General features: G+C 37.8%; 2 protein-coding genes across 2 annotated transcripts in view; both read right to left on the reverse strand.

Annotated features, from left to right (window-relative positions):
- The window catches only part of rnf34b (ring finger protein 34b), a 29,929-nt gene extending 26,536 nt beyond the window's left edge, over positions 1 to 3,393 (reverse strand). Inside the window, exon 1 of the mRNA XM_037691845.1 lies at positions 3,305 to 3,393. Within this exon, the coding sequence (XP_037547773.1) occupies positions 3,305 to 3,310 (6 nt within the window). The 5' untranslated portion in view covers positions 3,311 to 3,393. The remainder of the gene's footprint in view (positions 1 to 3,304) is intronic.
- tmem120b (transmembrane protein 120B) overlaps positions 1 to 14,377 on the reverse strand; it is a 123,105-nt gene that overhangs the window by 72,414 nt on the left and 36,314 nt on the right. The window lies entirely within an intron of this gene.

Here is a 14,377-nt window from a genome sequence, read left to right on the forward strand (position 1 = left end):
GATGAAGCCTTCCGGATCAAAGGCGAATCGTTTCAGCACACAAAAAGAAACGGTCCAGATGACCTGACTGAAAAATGTTGGATTGTATACCTGGATTATTGAGCATGGACTTTGTTATCCAGAAACATTTAGGTTGTAAAACAACATAAGCAAAACCAGGAAAACAACAGAATGAATCCTGAATCGACGTTTTCAGATAAATATTCACTGAAACTGTATGAATCCAGTCAAACAGCCTTGATCATCAACAGCCTTCCCCAGCATGACGTGCCTGCTGCTAAAGAAAACGCGGCCCCCTCCCACAGGGACAGAAAAGCAGCTTTTCAATTTAAACCAGATTAGTCAATAAAACAAAAACATCCATTTTGTTTCCTTGGAACAAAATGAGTGACAATGTGCCATGGGAACATTAACTTCACAGAGTAAAGCCTTCTGTTCTCTTATCTTCTGCAGTTTTGTGATTAACAGCTATGGAAAGGATTTAATAATATCTGAAAAAATCTAAAATTAATAGCCCTGAAGAGTTCTGATGCTCTGTTGTGTTGCCACATCTCTTAAAGGGCTACTTCACACCATTTCCAAAAGGTTGCTATGGAAAGGTTATGAACAATGCATATCTTACCTGTTGCAGATAGCTCTTTGAACCACCTCATTTTGGAGGAATAGAGTTCAACTGGTTATTCTGACAGAAATATTATGAGGTTTCTGCTGAAAGCGCCGAAGTTTGCACAGGTAGTACTGCGATCAGCTGATGCTAGCTGAATATGGAGCGTAAAAACATTTTAACTTCCTAAACTGAGTTTTCTGGACAGAAAATGCAACTTCTCAAATTGTTCTGACTTCACAATTTTCTAATAAGATTTCTAATAATAAAAAAAAACCCTCCAACTTTTGTTTCACATTTAGAAACAAATGAAAAATACTAAGAACGTCAAAAAATATGTAACTTGTACACTTTACTCATTTACTGCAGTAATAGTATTGAAACTTAACAAAGGGTTGAGATGAACTTATAATGAATAAAATGAAAAATTATTGTTTGTGGCCCTTTTAAAAACAACACCTATAATAAATGAATAAAACGATGATCATTAAGGCTGTTTGTGACATTATTTTCACAGTTTATTGACTTAATAACATTGTAATGATCAAATGGTTCCTGTGCCTCCAACTTAATGTTATACTAACACTATTTTCATTTTTTTTCCTTAGTACTTTGTTGCAATTGAACTGCATATGTGCTAATTTAAACTTCCACACATGCCTTCTGCTCATACAGAAATTGGTGCTATGACTTTTTTATTTTTTTTAAATTGTTTTAAATATTTTTTGAGATATTTAACTTTATTGACAAATATTTCTTCACACAAATACAATGAGATTTCAATTCATTCACAACAAAGTTCAGTTTAAAAATCTGATTCAGCATTGTTCTGTTTTTGTCTTCCTAAACTTATTTTATAGTTTTTAGCTACTGCTACTTTTAGCTTGTAGCTAACCTTGCTACATTTTGCAATAACATGTTTTCTTGTGCTTTTAGTTTCTAGCTAATCTTCTAATACTTTTAACTAGCTGTTTGCTACTTTGAGCCTTTTTGCTACTGTTAGCAATATTTTTTGCTACATTTATCTTTTAGCTAAGTGTGAAATTTGTACCTTGCCTTTTGCTGAATTTATCTTTTAGGCAGTTTTTTTTGCTCATTTTAGTTTCAAACTAATCATTTAACACTTTTAGATAGCCCTTTGTTACTTTAAGTAACACTTTAGCTTCTTTTAGCTTTTAACTATGCTTTTGCTACCTTTACCTGCCTTTTGCTGCTTTTCGTTAAGATGTAGCAATGTTTAGCTTTTAGTTTTTCTTTTGCTACACTTACCTTGTAGCTACTACTTTGAGACGTTGCTGTGTTTATGTTTTAGCCACTTCTTTGTTACATTTAGCTTCTAGCAATCCATTTGCTACATTTAGCTTTTAGGCCACCTTTTTGCTACTTTTAGCTTCTAATCCTATTGCTACATTTATCTTTTAGCCATATCTGCTACTTTTAGCTTCTAGCAATCCTATTGCTACATAAAGCTTATAGCCACCTTTTAGCTACATTTAGCTTCTAGCAGTCCATTTGCTACATTTAGCTTTTAGCCACCTTTTTGCTACTTTAGCAACCCTATTGCTACATTTAGCTTTTAGACAGATTTTTGCAACTAGTTTATAGTCTTTCAATACTTTCAGCTATTTTATGATTTTCTTTAGTTTTTCGTATTTTAATTCTGTTTTAGCTTCAACAACTCAGTGCAGCTTCTTTGACAAATTTCATCAAGCTCATTCAGCTCTCATTGATCAAACCACCATGTTGTTTCTGTTTGGTGATTTCATCAGTTTTTCTGTAACTTAAATAAAAAGTTGGTAAAAATCAGTCACAGCTGAATGTAAAGGATCTACGTTCTAAAAGTTGTGAACGCCCCAAACAGTTTAGTGAACATGCAGTGAACTCATGGACCAATAAAACTTTCGAAGCTGAGCAGCAAAGAGAAGCAGGTGGATTTCAGCAGGTCCTCTCACTCAGCACCATGGCTGCTGCAGGTGATAAACTGGTTTTCACACCGTGTTCTCACTGATATCACTGCTGACCATTAGCATGGGGGGTGGGGGTGGAGGGGGACACTGCTCTGTGTCTGTCACCAGCACTGCCTCCAGCATCCAGCAGCATGACATCATCCTCATCGCTCATCATCAGCACGGAGCTCCTCAGCATCCTCACCTTTTCCCTTCATGCAGCTGCAGCATCTCTGCTCCAAACAAACACTCCACAGAGGAGGACAAGAGGAGAGGGTGTCCTGGAGTCCTGCTCGGGGATGACCCGTGTCCTGTGTCCAGATCCGGACCCAAACATCCCCGGCTCCGACTGAGCGCAGCTTTCTATCCGGTTAGAGAGGATTAGAGCCTGACAGCGAGTGGACGGCGCTGCGAGGCTTTAGTCCAATAAACTATCACACCGGGGTCAACGCAGGCTCATTACAGGGCTACACAGTGTACCTACTGCTCATCAACAGGGCTGGACATGACCAGGAAGAGTCTCCAGACTCCAGATGATAAATAAAAACAGATAAAACAGCCCCGGAATGGAAACTGACCCAGATGAAAAACGCGAACTGTAAGGGATTTAGCCTGTTGATGCACCGAAAAGGACAAATTGCTCTGAATTTACATTAAGAAGGGTATCCCCTGCACATCCCTGCAGCCTCGTGCGCATACCTTCAAGAAAACACTTTAATCCAAACAATACAAGCATTTAAACAGAAGCACAAACCTTCATCTCTCCTCCCGTTAGAGGAATCTGACGAATAACGTCCGAGCGACGACCATTGCAAGTGCACAGGGAATCAAACCATTACGTCTTCCCTCTCTTCGGCTGCCCGTGTGTGCATGTGTGTGAGCGTGCGTGGCGTTAACAAGGGCCAGAAGAGCCGCAGCCAACCACAGAGCGAGCTGAGCCGGTGGTATCTTTAGCAGCCAATCGGCTTCTTCAGTGGGTGTTTTGGATCCGTGCGTAAAGACGCACCAGAGAGGCTCCAAGCGCTGCTTTTACACAACCTATTCAGTTTATCCCAGTAGTGAGGTTTTTTTTAAATTTTACATTTTGTGCTAAAAATACCAAAAAGCTTATTTAACGCCACATTCAACCAGGCCGTGTCCGTGCGCGCGCACAGGGCTGCTGCAGTAAGGAGATTAGAGGGCTTTCCTGCGTAACACTAACAGCAACAGCTGAGAACCAGCAGGGGGCAGCAGAAAGCGCAATATATTCAGAGGGGGCTGAGGGTCTGTGCTCCACGTTCTCACTGCATGATGCTCCCAAATCACGCAGAGATGAAAAGTTTACAGTTTGTTCACACTTTCATCTGACTGCCACGAAATGGAATGGGACGCTGCTTTTAAATTCATGAGTCATCATGGTGCAGTGATCGTACGCTGAATTTATTTCATCACGCACAGTAAAAGATGAGCGCAGGCCTTCAGGCCAGCAGTGACACACTTTTCCTCCTCTCTGTGCATCTTCGTCTGAGGATGCAGACTAAAGATTTTTCTCACGTGCAGGGAAGTGCGAACAGAATTAGACTTAATCCTTAAAACTATTACTCCAAATGGCTTTTTGTAAACAGAGAAACAAGCACCCAGTTGTGGTTTTAGGGGAACTAGTCCTCTAACTGGGATGGCACCTCAAGTAGAAACATTTGTTATTTCACCATTTTCTTCGGCTTTTAAACAAAATGGAGATCACCAACACAGCTCTTAAAGAGGACACAAATAGCTCCAAACACAAACCAGTCCTCTGAGTGCATGCTGCATTTTGATCTTTAACTTCTTGGGAACATAAATGCATCCTTTTGGTCCTCATAAAGATATAAATGGAGCTTCAAAATGTAAACCTGTAGTGTGCATGAATCCAAAGTGTACATTTGGAGACAAAAAACAACTTTTTGTACATTTATTTTTGACTAATTTGTAATAACTACTGCAGGATCTTTTGTTGGTTTAGTTCTGGATTTATTTTTTAAATCAGACAGCTGTTAATCTGTGGTTTTATTTGGGTTTAAAACAAACAAACAAACAAACAAACAAACAAACAAACAAACAAAAAATCCAAATAAATTAAAGTAAACTAAATTATCTCTATTGTCCAAAAAAATGCATTTCTTGTCATGTTGTAATTATTTCTTTATTTTTACTTTTGGGATAACAGATGAGTCTTTTGTGCTATTAACATAATTCAAAATTAAAGCTTTATTCTTCAGTGACAAGACAGCAAGAGAACAAAACTAATTCCTAAATATTTTACTCCAGAATGGCTCTCTTTTGAAAAACAATCAGTTCTCATTTTGCTGTTTTTACTCTTCTTTCAGAAAAGCATTTCTCTTTTAAGAAACATTCAAATTTTCTGTGTTTTATTTTAAAGTGGGATTAAATGACTGATTTAAAGTGGCAATATAGCGCAGCTTTACCAGTGCTGCATTTAATAGTCATGTTTATTTTCTATTATTTTAAGCTAACTCTGTTTTTAATGTGTTTCAGAGAAAATATTGTGAAAAAGTTTGAAATTCTTTGATAACTTTTACCAAAGATGCACGTTTCTTCAATTCTTGTCCCGACATTCAGCAGTCGGGAGCTCGTCTAATCATCTGATCAGCGTTCCTGAAGATAAAAACAACAACAAATCAGACAGAAAACTATAAAGAAGAAGCAGAAAATGTTCAGATCATTTGTTATTTTATCTCCAGGAAATCTAAAAGTGAGGTCAGCAATAACAAGAAAAGAGACTTATATGATAAAAAGGCAAATTAAAGTATTAAAAAAGTGATCAAACTCTACAGAGATTGTGCTCTGTTTTATGATAAAGCAACATTTGTACAAGGTGTTACCGTATTTTCCGGTGTATAAGTCACTCCAGAGTTTAAGTTGCATCAGTCAAAAAAAGCATCATGAAGAGGAAAAAAAAACATATAAAAGTCACATTTATTATGCGTCACCGCTGACCCGTCACGTTTATTATGCGTTTATTTAATGCTTAAAACAGCTTCATTTCGCCGGGTGTCACGACGCCATCCATCCAGTCATCTGTTAGTATTTTATCTAGACCAGGGGTACCCAAACTTTTTCTCTGAGCGGGCCAAATTTAAAATCCATCAGAGGGCTGCGGGCCAAACGCAATAATATAATACATGAAATGCAAATACTTCTTTAAGTAAAGTCCATTTATTTATTATACAGTTATTTAGCCTTCAATTCTGTATAAAGAACATTACAGAACAGACTGTGTTGGTGGTGGTGGGGGCGGGGCGTCTGGGGGTCCCCCCCCAGAGAATTTTGATTAAAGTAGATGCCATTTAATGCATTTTGGTGTATTTTACAAAGGTTTATTACAGTAGAGTAACAAGAAACAAAAGATGTAAACTCTGAAATCTCTGTGAAGGTGTTCACTTCAGGACAAATGGCAGTTGCTGATTGGTCAGTTGCTGATGTGCCTACTGGAGTGATTGACAGGTGGCGGGCCTTGTGAAAAAAAAATCAGATTTTATTGATCTTTTTGTGACCGTCGTCATTTATTTAATATTTATTCAATATTTTTGGTGATTCTAAGGTTTGTGAACTGTTTCCTTACACAGTCCTAATGATGGTTACTTTATTTTTCAGAGGTGCTGAGTTAAATGTAAAGAGGCTAAAATCACCACTGAAACCAGTTCATATTTATAATTTACTTTTAAACATTGTGTGATTTTTAAGCGTATTCTGTCAAAAGAAAAAGTTATTCAGTGGAAGGAAGCTGTCGAGGGATGGTAGAAAGTCTGTCAAAATAAAATATAAAAATTATTTTAAAAATACATAAATTATCTCCTTTCCTGTGTAATCTGTGCATTAAATTATGGTAGTCAGACCGAATAACAATAAAGTCAATGGGTGGAGTCGATGAGTATACATTGTACATTGATTTTTCAAAGGAAATGTTAATATAGTGATGAGGACAGCTCGGTGAGCCAATTTTGGCCCACGGGCCCCACTTTGGGCACCCCGATCTAGACTGACCCTGGGGTTTTGATCTGCTCAGAGACGGGATTATAATGAAATTATGACCTGGTTCTGACTGGTTTAAACGGGTCCAGCAACTCTAAAAAGAGTCTCCCAGGGATTCAATATCCGTCAAGGAATAGAGTTTTTATTTATTTGTTATTAAGGGGCCGAGATGGTGTAGAGGCAGGGCAGCCGGCCTGGGACCCGAGAGTCCCAGGTTCGATCCCCAGTCACTGCACATCACGTGGCGTCTCTGGGCAGCACGTCTAATCCCCAAAAATGTCCCCCGGGCGCTTTCAATAGCTGCCCACTGCACCACCTGGTGGTGGATGGGTTAAATGCAGAGACTAATTTTGCCATTGTATGGAAACATATTGTGATGACATTATTATTATTATTATTATTTCTTTATTTGCTCACTCATCACGAAGAAAGGCTTTTTATCCACCGTCTTATTTTTCCTTTCCCGCCAACTCACAGAAGGTCCAAAAGAGACCACATTTAGTCCCTCCCCCTCATACATTGATAGCCCGTGCTCCCCTTCTGCAAAGGAGGAGTCTAGGGCCAATAAATCTGTAATGACACGGGACATCCGGCCCTTTCGGTTCCTGATCTTGTGTCGTAGACCGGACTGGCCAGCGCTGTAAACTGTAACCTTCTCCTGCCTTGATTTTAATGCAATTAGTAAAACCGTATTCACGTTCCCTTGATTTATTGATAGTGCGAGTTGCCACTTCTGAGGGAGGTCCGAGCCAGGGGGACGGCGTGAGCTGGAGGCAGACCTGGGGTCCGATGAGGCCTGAGGCCCACAGTTAGCTGCAGTAGCTTGGGGCCCGCATCCAGCTCCCGTTGCAACACATCCATCCATCCATCCATCCATCCATCCATCCATCCATCCATCCATCCATCCATCGCTGCTGCGAGCTCTCCAGCGTTCCTCCGCCTGCACCAGCTGAGTGAAGAGAGTACGCACGGGGAGGACTTGCCATTGCAGTTCTTAGAAATTTAAAGCATCAGTCAAAAATTGTGTTATGAATATGGAAAAAAATGTAAATAAGTTGCTTCGGCGTATAGGTTGCAGGATGGACAAATCTTTGCAAAAAGCTGCGACTTATACCCCGGAAAATACGGTAATTTAAATTAGAGGACAAAAGAGTGCAGGTGTCGTCATCTTTATTGGTGAGAGTAAACTCAATTTGAATTAAATACCACAATAAATCCACATCAAGTAAAGAAAAAATGATTAAAAACAAAAATGAAATGTTAGGTTTATTACTGATCCAAAATCAGGAGATGTAGGATTCCCGCAGACCAAAAGCTTTTTGTTTTATACAGGAAGATCAGATGGAAAGTCCCCTTGAACAAAGATGCTTACAGGAAATGTTTACAGACTGTGTGCCAAAAGGCAGAAAATATGCACAAGCAGCTTCATTTCAAACCGCAGAAGGCACAAACAAGAATCACACATTGCAATTAAGGTCATTCTTCCCATTCGTTTATAAAACCAGACATTTTTTTTTTTACATTTCCAGACATTTTCAAATGAACTGGATCATTTCAAGTTGCTTTATGTGTTAGAAGAATTAATCTTTTCAACTCGTTTTGTGTTGCTGCTGAATCACATGAAGTCATTTGACCTCCTTCTTGCGTCACACACATTTATAGTAATGTGAAAGTAGCTGCTCCAGCAAGAAAGTGCACAAATATCCGTGTGAAGAAACATTACTCAGATTGTTATGGCGTCTTTAATCATTTAATCTTTAAGATGTGAGCAAATAGAAAGTGGCATATTCTGGTTTCAGTTTAAAGCTGAACTTTTAACTCCATTTATACCTACAATAAACAAACAGTCCCCAGTTACTGCATATAATCACAGATACCTGCCAAATTTCTCAACTTGCGCAACAATTTGTACAAACGTCCACTCAGCTGTTACTTTACGATAAAAACGAGCAAATCCCTGGATTTATTCAAAAAAACACGTTCATGTTAACGCATGTCTCTGCTACTTTTTTGTAGAAACTGACGCTTTGGATGAGAACCAGATGACAAGTTCAAACGTTGCATGAAGTCTCTGGGATAAAGTTCAACAACTTTCTTTTTCTAAGATTGTGAAACATCAGAGCATCGTGCAGCTACCCTCCAAAATATACATTAATTTGATCCCAACTGATCCAGATGTACTCAAACATCATCATGTGTGTTTCAGGTCCAAATCAATGTGACTTCAACACATAAACATTTTCACTCTCTCTCGCTCTGAAACAGCTCAATATAGAAACATTACTCCTGGGAATTAATCACACATGTGTGTTCACTTTATTTCATGCAATAAATAAATAATATAATAAAAAAACATAAGAGGAAACAATTCAGAGTTGCTCAAGACTTGCAGATTATTTTCAAACCTGAAACTCTGTGCCACTAGATGGCAGATGTGTACCTTTAAAATTTTCTGTGGATTATAAAAAAAATATATATATATAAAAGAAGGTTTTGGGGAAATTGAGTGATTTAGAAGAAATAGTCCAGTTTCAAGATGCTTAAGCATCAAGTACAGGCAAGAAAAATGCAAAACTTCATATTTTCTGTCATGTTTTAGCTTATTTAGAAAAATACAGTGCTCATTTATCAAATTTAGATCAGTGTGAAACATTAAATCCATCCTGTTTTCTCCAACATTTGAAACCAAAAAGACAACAAGTGTTTTGTTTTTTTACTGAAAAGTGTTTGATTATTGCTTCAAAAGGATTTTTTGAGGAGATTCTTGCTTGAATTTTTTATGTTTGAAACTTAAAATGAAATATTTATATATATAAAAGGAAAAGAGCAATTCCTAATATGTAAACTGTGAAGTTAAATTTAATCTAAAATACCATTTTTAGGTGCTTTCATGCACATTTACACTTTTACCAAAGACTTATGATCAATACACTTTCTGATCAACTTAAAAACAACATTTAATTCACCTTCAGAGGGAAAAGGAACATTAACTTACTTTCCTCACAGAACTAAAAAAAAACAACAACCCTCATTACAGTTCAGATAATTACATATTTGTTTTTGCAGTAAACAAAGCATACATTAAAAAAAGTGATGAGCCTGCACAGCACCGGATTATGACCTCACAGCCTGGGACTGAACACGAGGAACCAAAACATGCAACAGTTTAAATAGGATTATTGAAAAAAAAAAAAACAGCTGAGAAACACGTCATTTGTGTTGATTGTTAAAATATATACACATCTTTCATTAAAGTCACCACAAAACCTCTCCATGTTCAACTAAAGCTGCAGAATCGCAGTCAAAACAAAACCTTAACTCAAAATTGAAAGTAAAAACAAGAGAAAGCAAACCCCCAAATAGAGACAATTAACTACAAGAAAAGTTTGCAACACAAACTTAGGCCTGATTCATCTTTTTCTAAGGCCACTTTATGCAGTTTATGTGTTATATTTGCTACAATAGAAAACTTGACACACACAGGAAAAGGTTGTAAAAGCATCAGTGCATGATAGTGGAAATTTAAAGCATTACTTTTATATTTTGAATACATGATATATTTTAATAAATGTACATTTTGATAATAAATTATCTGGTTTAGCAATCGTGCCAACTTTTTCTTCTCTTCACTCAACAAATTGAACTTGGCTTCTCTCCAGCGAGCAACGAGTTTATCATGTAGCTGTCATCATCAGGAGCGCTGCAGCAAAATGTTAAATGTCCTTTTTAATTTATTTATGAATAGTTCCCAAATTCAGTTTTTAGCTGCAATTGTAATGGTTGCCTGCCAGTCCACGTCTGACTGGTCATAAAGAGCCTATATGCACAGTTCTCATCTCACAAATATCTTTGGGGTTTAAACACACAACTTTTTGGAATTTATTTTTCATATATTCTTATATTTCAGAATTTCATGTTCTCCGTCATTCATTAGTGGGTGCTTTAGCACCGTCCATACCCCTATACATCTCTATAGTTTTTTTGTTTGCATTTAATTTTAGCCATCTCATGGCACCATAAAAAAGACCTGTGGGTTAGGGAATTAAAAAAAAAAAACAATATTTTTTTTAACTATACAAGTTTAGATACAATTTCTAAAACTAATAACAACAAAATCTACAACAGAAAAGTCACACAGAACACAAATATCAGCCTTGTTGTGGAAATTACTAGAAAATAACACTTTTATTATTATAGTGAAAGGGCGATAATGTTTTTAACAGTCTGTGTGTGTCTTTGTCTGTCACTTAGCAAAATATTTCATAAACCAGTACACAGAAAATATTGGATGTACATCTACAAGTGATTACCTTTTGGAGTCAACTCAATTCAAGATGGCTGCCACAGGTAATCATCCTTTGCCAACACAATAATGTTTACAGCTCAACCAATTATACAGATATGAAGCTAATTTTGGGGTGATAGTAGCTGGAAGTCATTCATCACACAGTATGAACACATCTCACAAGATCTATTTACTTGGTTTGACCATAAACATTGTTATTTCTCAACAAAACAATCATATTTTAAGACGCTGGCATGGGGCAATGCATTCTTTTAAGTAATCCTGGACTTTTAATTGATGAAAGTTTCTGTATTTCTTCAACACTCGGAGCTCAGATTGTTTCGTTTCTTTACCAGATAATTGTGTTTCTGTGATTTAAGTGTCAGAGCGGTGTGTCCTGGGGGGAATAGCTGGAGAAATAACAGAAGCAGACTCTTCGCTTCCCACATGAACTTCAGTACGGTGAGTGCTAACCTGTGGGCTGATGAAACATCCCAGGGCTGAGAAGAACAAGGTCAGTTACTAATGAGCTCAGGAGGGCTGTTGCCATGTCAAAATAAAAGCTCAAATATTTTAGGAGAGCGAAATGTTCCATTTGTTGATATGATTTCCAAGTGTCTAAGACCTAGGGCTGCAGGTCCCAATTTAAAAAATCCATCATCGATCTTTGGCCTAAGGTGGCCTGGTACCAAGTACACTCATAAACCACCCTATGCTCAAACATGGTGTTTGTTATGGACAACTCATTTCTAGCACAGAAGTCCATTAAGCAAACATCATTCGGGTTCAGATGAAAGAGTCGTTCCTCCTAATCATCCTTTTTAAGATAACTCTGTCATTGCATGACACACAGGAGTCAAGTCTTGACCACCAGGCACTCGCTGGTGAGCTCCCCCCCAGTCCTGACTCCAGGGAGGTGCCACAGTTTTTTTTTTCCCGGACAAGATTTCCTGATGCACCTTGGAACATCTTGGAAAAAACAAACAAAAAAAAAAAGTGTGATTTATAAATAAAAGAAAAACACACGTTTTTAACGCTTATTTGTAGAAAATACAACACAAACTGAAATATACCAATAAAACAATTTTTTTTTTTTGGCAAATCTTTGAGGTTGTTTATGTAAGTGAACGCAAAAATATTCTTAGATTTCATAAAATTTCCACATCAGAACTGAAAGTGCAACGATAAGCTACAACGATCTTCTTGCTTCATAAAAAGTCTTGACATTTTTTAACATTCACAGTCGTAAAAAAATTATGTTTTTAAATTCAAGAGTGCAGCATCAGAAGAATATTTTGCACATCAGGTGGAAGTTGCTTTAAAAATGTTTTACATTTGCCTGAAATAGGATTAAAACACCAATGAAGACGACTAAAAGTCCACAGATTCAGCACACAAGAGAAAAATGATGACAATGAACTGATTATTATGTTAATATCATTGGGCCCATCAGTCCCAACTTCAGACAAAGTAAAAATATAAATATTTATGAATATTACTGGCAGTTCTGTGTGTGCTAGTGTGAGCTCACAGGCTGGTTACTACAAGTTTTCATTGAAACGTAACCAATTTTTGAAACGAGGTCTGAAGGAAAGGTTATAAAAAACTAATATCTTACTCGTTTTAGCTTTTTGGAGAATCTCAGTTTGAAAAATGAGTTGAATTCAAACCAGAGTAATGAGCTAATGGCTAGTCCAAGACCAAGCTGGATTAATACACTTTAGTAAAACTCCAGTTTCAAAACGTTTGGTTCATGTGAATTCTATTTTCTATAAATAAAATTTATATTGTCATTAGGTTTCACGATTATAAACATGGGGTTCTATGGCATTTTTTTTTGTTTTTTTTGCAGCTTACTGCAGCACATTCTGTGTGGCCTGGGGCACTTCAAGCAGGAGCATCATGTTTCTGGAGTGTAAAACTCATGTCAATCTTTGGTCTTGGCTCCGCTTGGAGCAGAATCCTTCACGAACCAGCTGCAATGAAAAAAAGGTTCAAAACATCTGATGGAGAACAGCTTTTTACTGCCTCTCTTATATTTAAACATTTCCAAGATGTTTTGTTTAGACACAGTTTCCATTTTGGAAGCTCATAGATAATTAAAGGAATTGGAGGGAATTCTGTTAAATACCACCCCTTTTTTTTTCTAAGTTGCAGAAAATCATTTAACTTAAATAATTATTTCCTAAAAATAAAAGATGGTTGTTGACTTGGTTCTGAGGGAACACATTAAACTTTTGTCCTGATGCACGCTCAATAATCCAGGTAGATTAATCAAGGTCATGCTCTCTGCACGGGGTTTTTCTTTATTGAAATGTTTTATCTTTTATCCAAAGGACTTCTTCATATAGAACTTTCATTTTGTGCATTTAAGTGCTATAATTGAGTAAATACACAGACAGGAAGCACTTACTTGAAACGCCTGAGGGGTGTGTCAGCTACAAACCAGAACCCGATCCTGGTTTATCTGACACCGTCGTTTCCTTTAGTGGGGCGGATGGGAGAGCGCAGATGGACGGCCCCAGGCTCTGCCCCTGCAAACATGAAAATGCCACGCTAGCAGAGTCGCTACAAGTCAGCAGTATGTTGACATTATTCTGCCTCCGACAGGCCCGTGCAGGGAACCTCCCTCATCAACACCAGCATTAAATGCTGACATGGAAACCAGATGCTGAATGCTGAGCAGAGAGAATATCTGTAAAAGGTCCCCAGAGCTTGAGCTCAGGCCTGACTCTGTGATTAATGTTCAGGTTTGGAGAACACACAGTTTAATGATGCATTAGTAGATTAGAATCGCCATTTTCAGAATGAGTCTATTTTTTTCCCCTCGTTGATGCATTTCACTCTTGCAGTCATCTGACTTTTGTTACATGAATAGGTGTCGTTTTGGCAAGTTATAATGCAGCAGGGTACTGACAACTGAAAAGCACCAAACTAGAGGTAGAGGTAAAAAAGTAGTTTTATTTACAAGGATGGAATAGCACCAAGGATCGGAGGATCTCGAAGCAAAGGAGAGTCTCTTGGTGTTTGTTTTCCAGTTGTGGAGGGCAACTGTTAGGGCTTTGGTTCTGCGCTCATGGGAAAATGTAAAGAGACAAGGAGAGGCAGGTGGTATTCGTTGGAGAGCAGGTGGGCTAGGGAGTGGAAGGCTGAGTCTAAGTGACCAGATTTGTCTCAATGTTGCAAGAGAAGTTGACTTTCAGTTGAAGAGGAGTTATAAGAGGTAATGGGAAGACAGATGCTCCAAGAAACATGCAAGAATCTTTGTGGAGCACAAGGTAAGTTAGAGTCACAATTTTCATAGAGAGCACAAAAGCTTGTCGGTTAAACATCATTTGGTAACTATGGTCCAACGAAAAGCAGTGGAATGACTCCGCTTTATGATGGGGTGTTATCAGCTGTCATTGCCAACAGCTGTGCTCCATCAGCTGGGACTGTTCACAGCACCTGCAAGAATAAGGACAGACAGAGGGAGCCAGAAACACATGTTCCTAACAATATGCTGCACAGATGTTTCTATAAAGATCAAAT

This window comes from Nematolebias whitei, chromosome 18 (assembly GCF_014905685.2).
Source record: "Nematolebias whitei isolate Nwh7 chromosome 18, NemWhi1, whole genome shotgun sequence".
NCBI classification, from domain to species: Eukaryota; Metazoa; Chordata; class Actinopteri; order Cyprinodontiformes; family Rivulidae; genus Nematolebias; species Nematolebias whitei.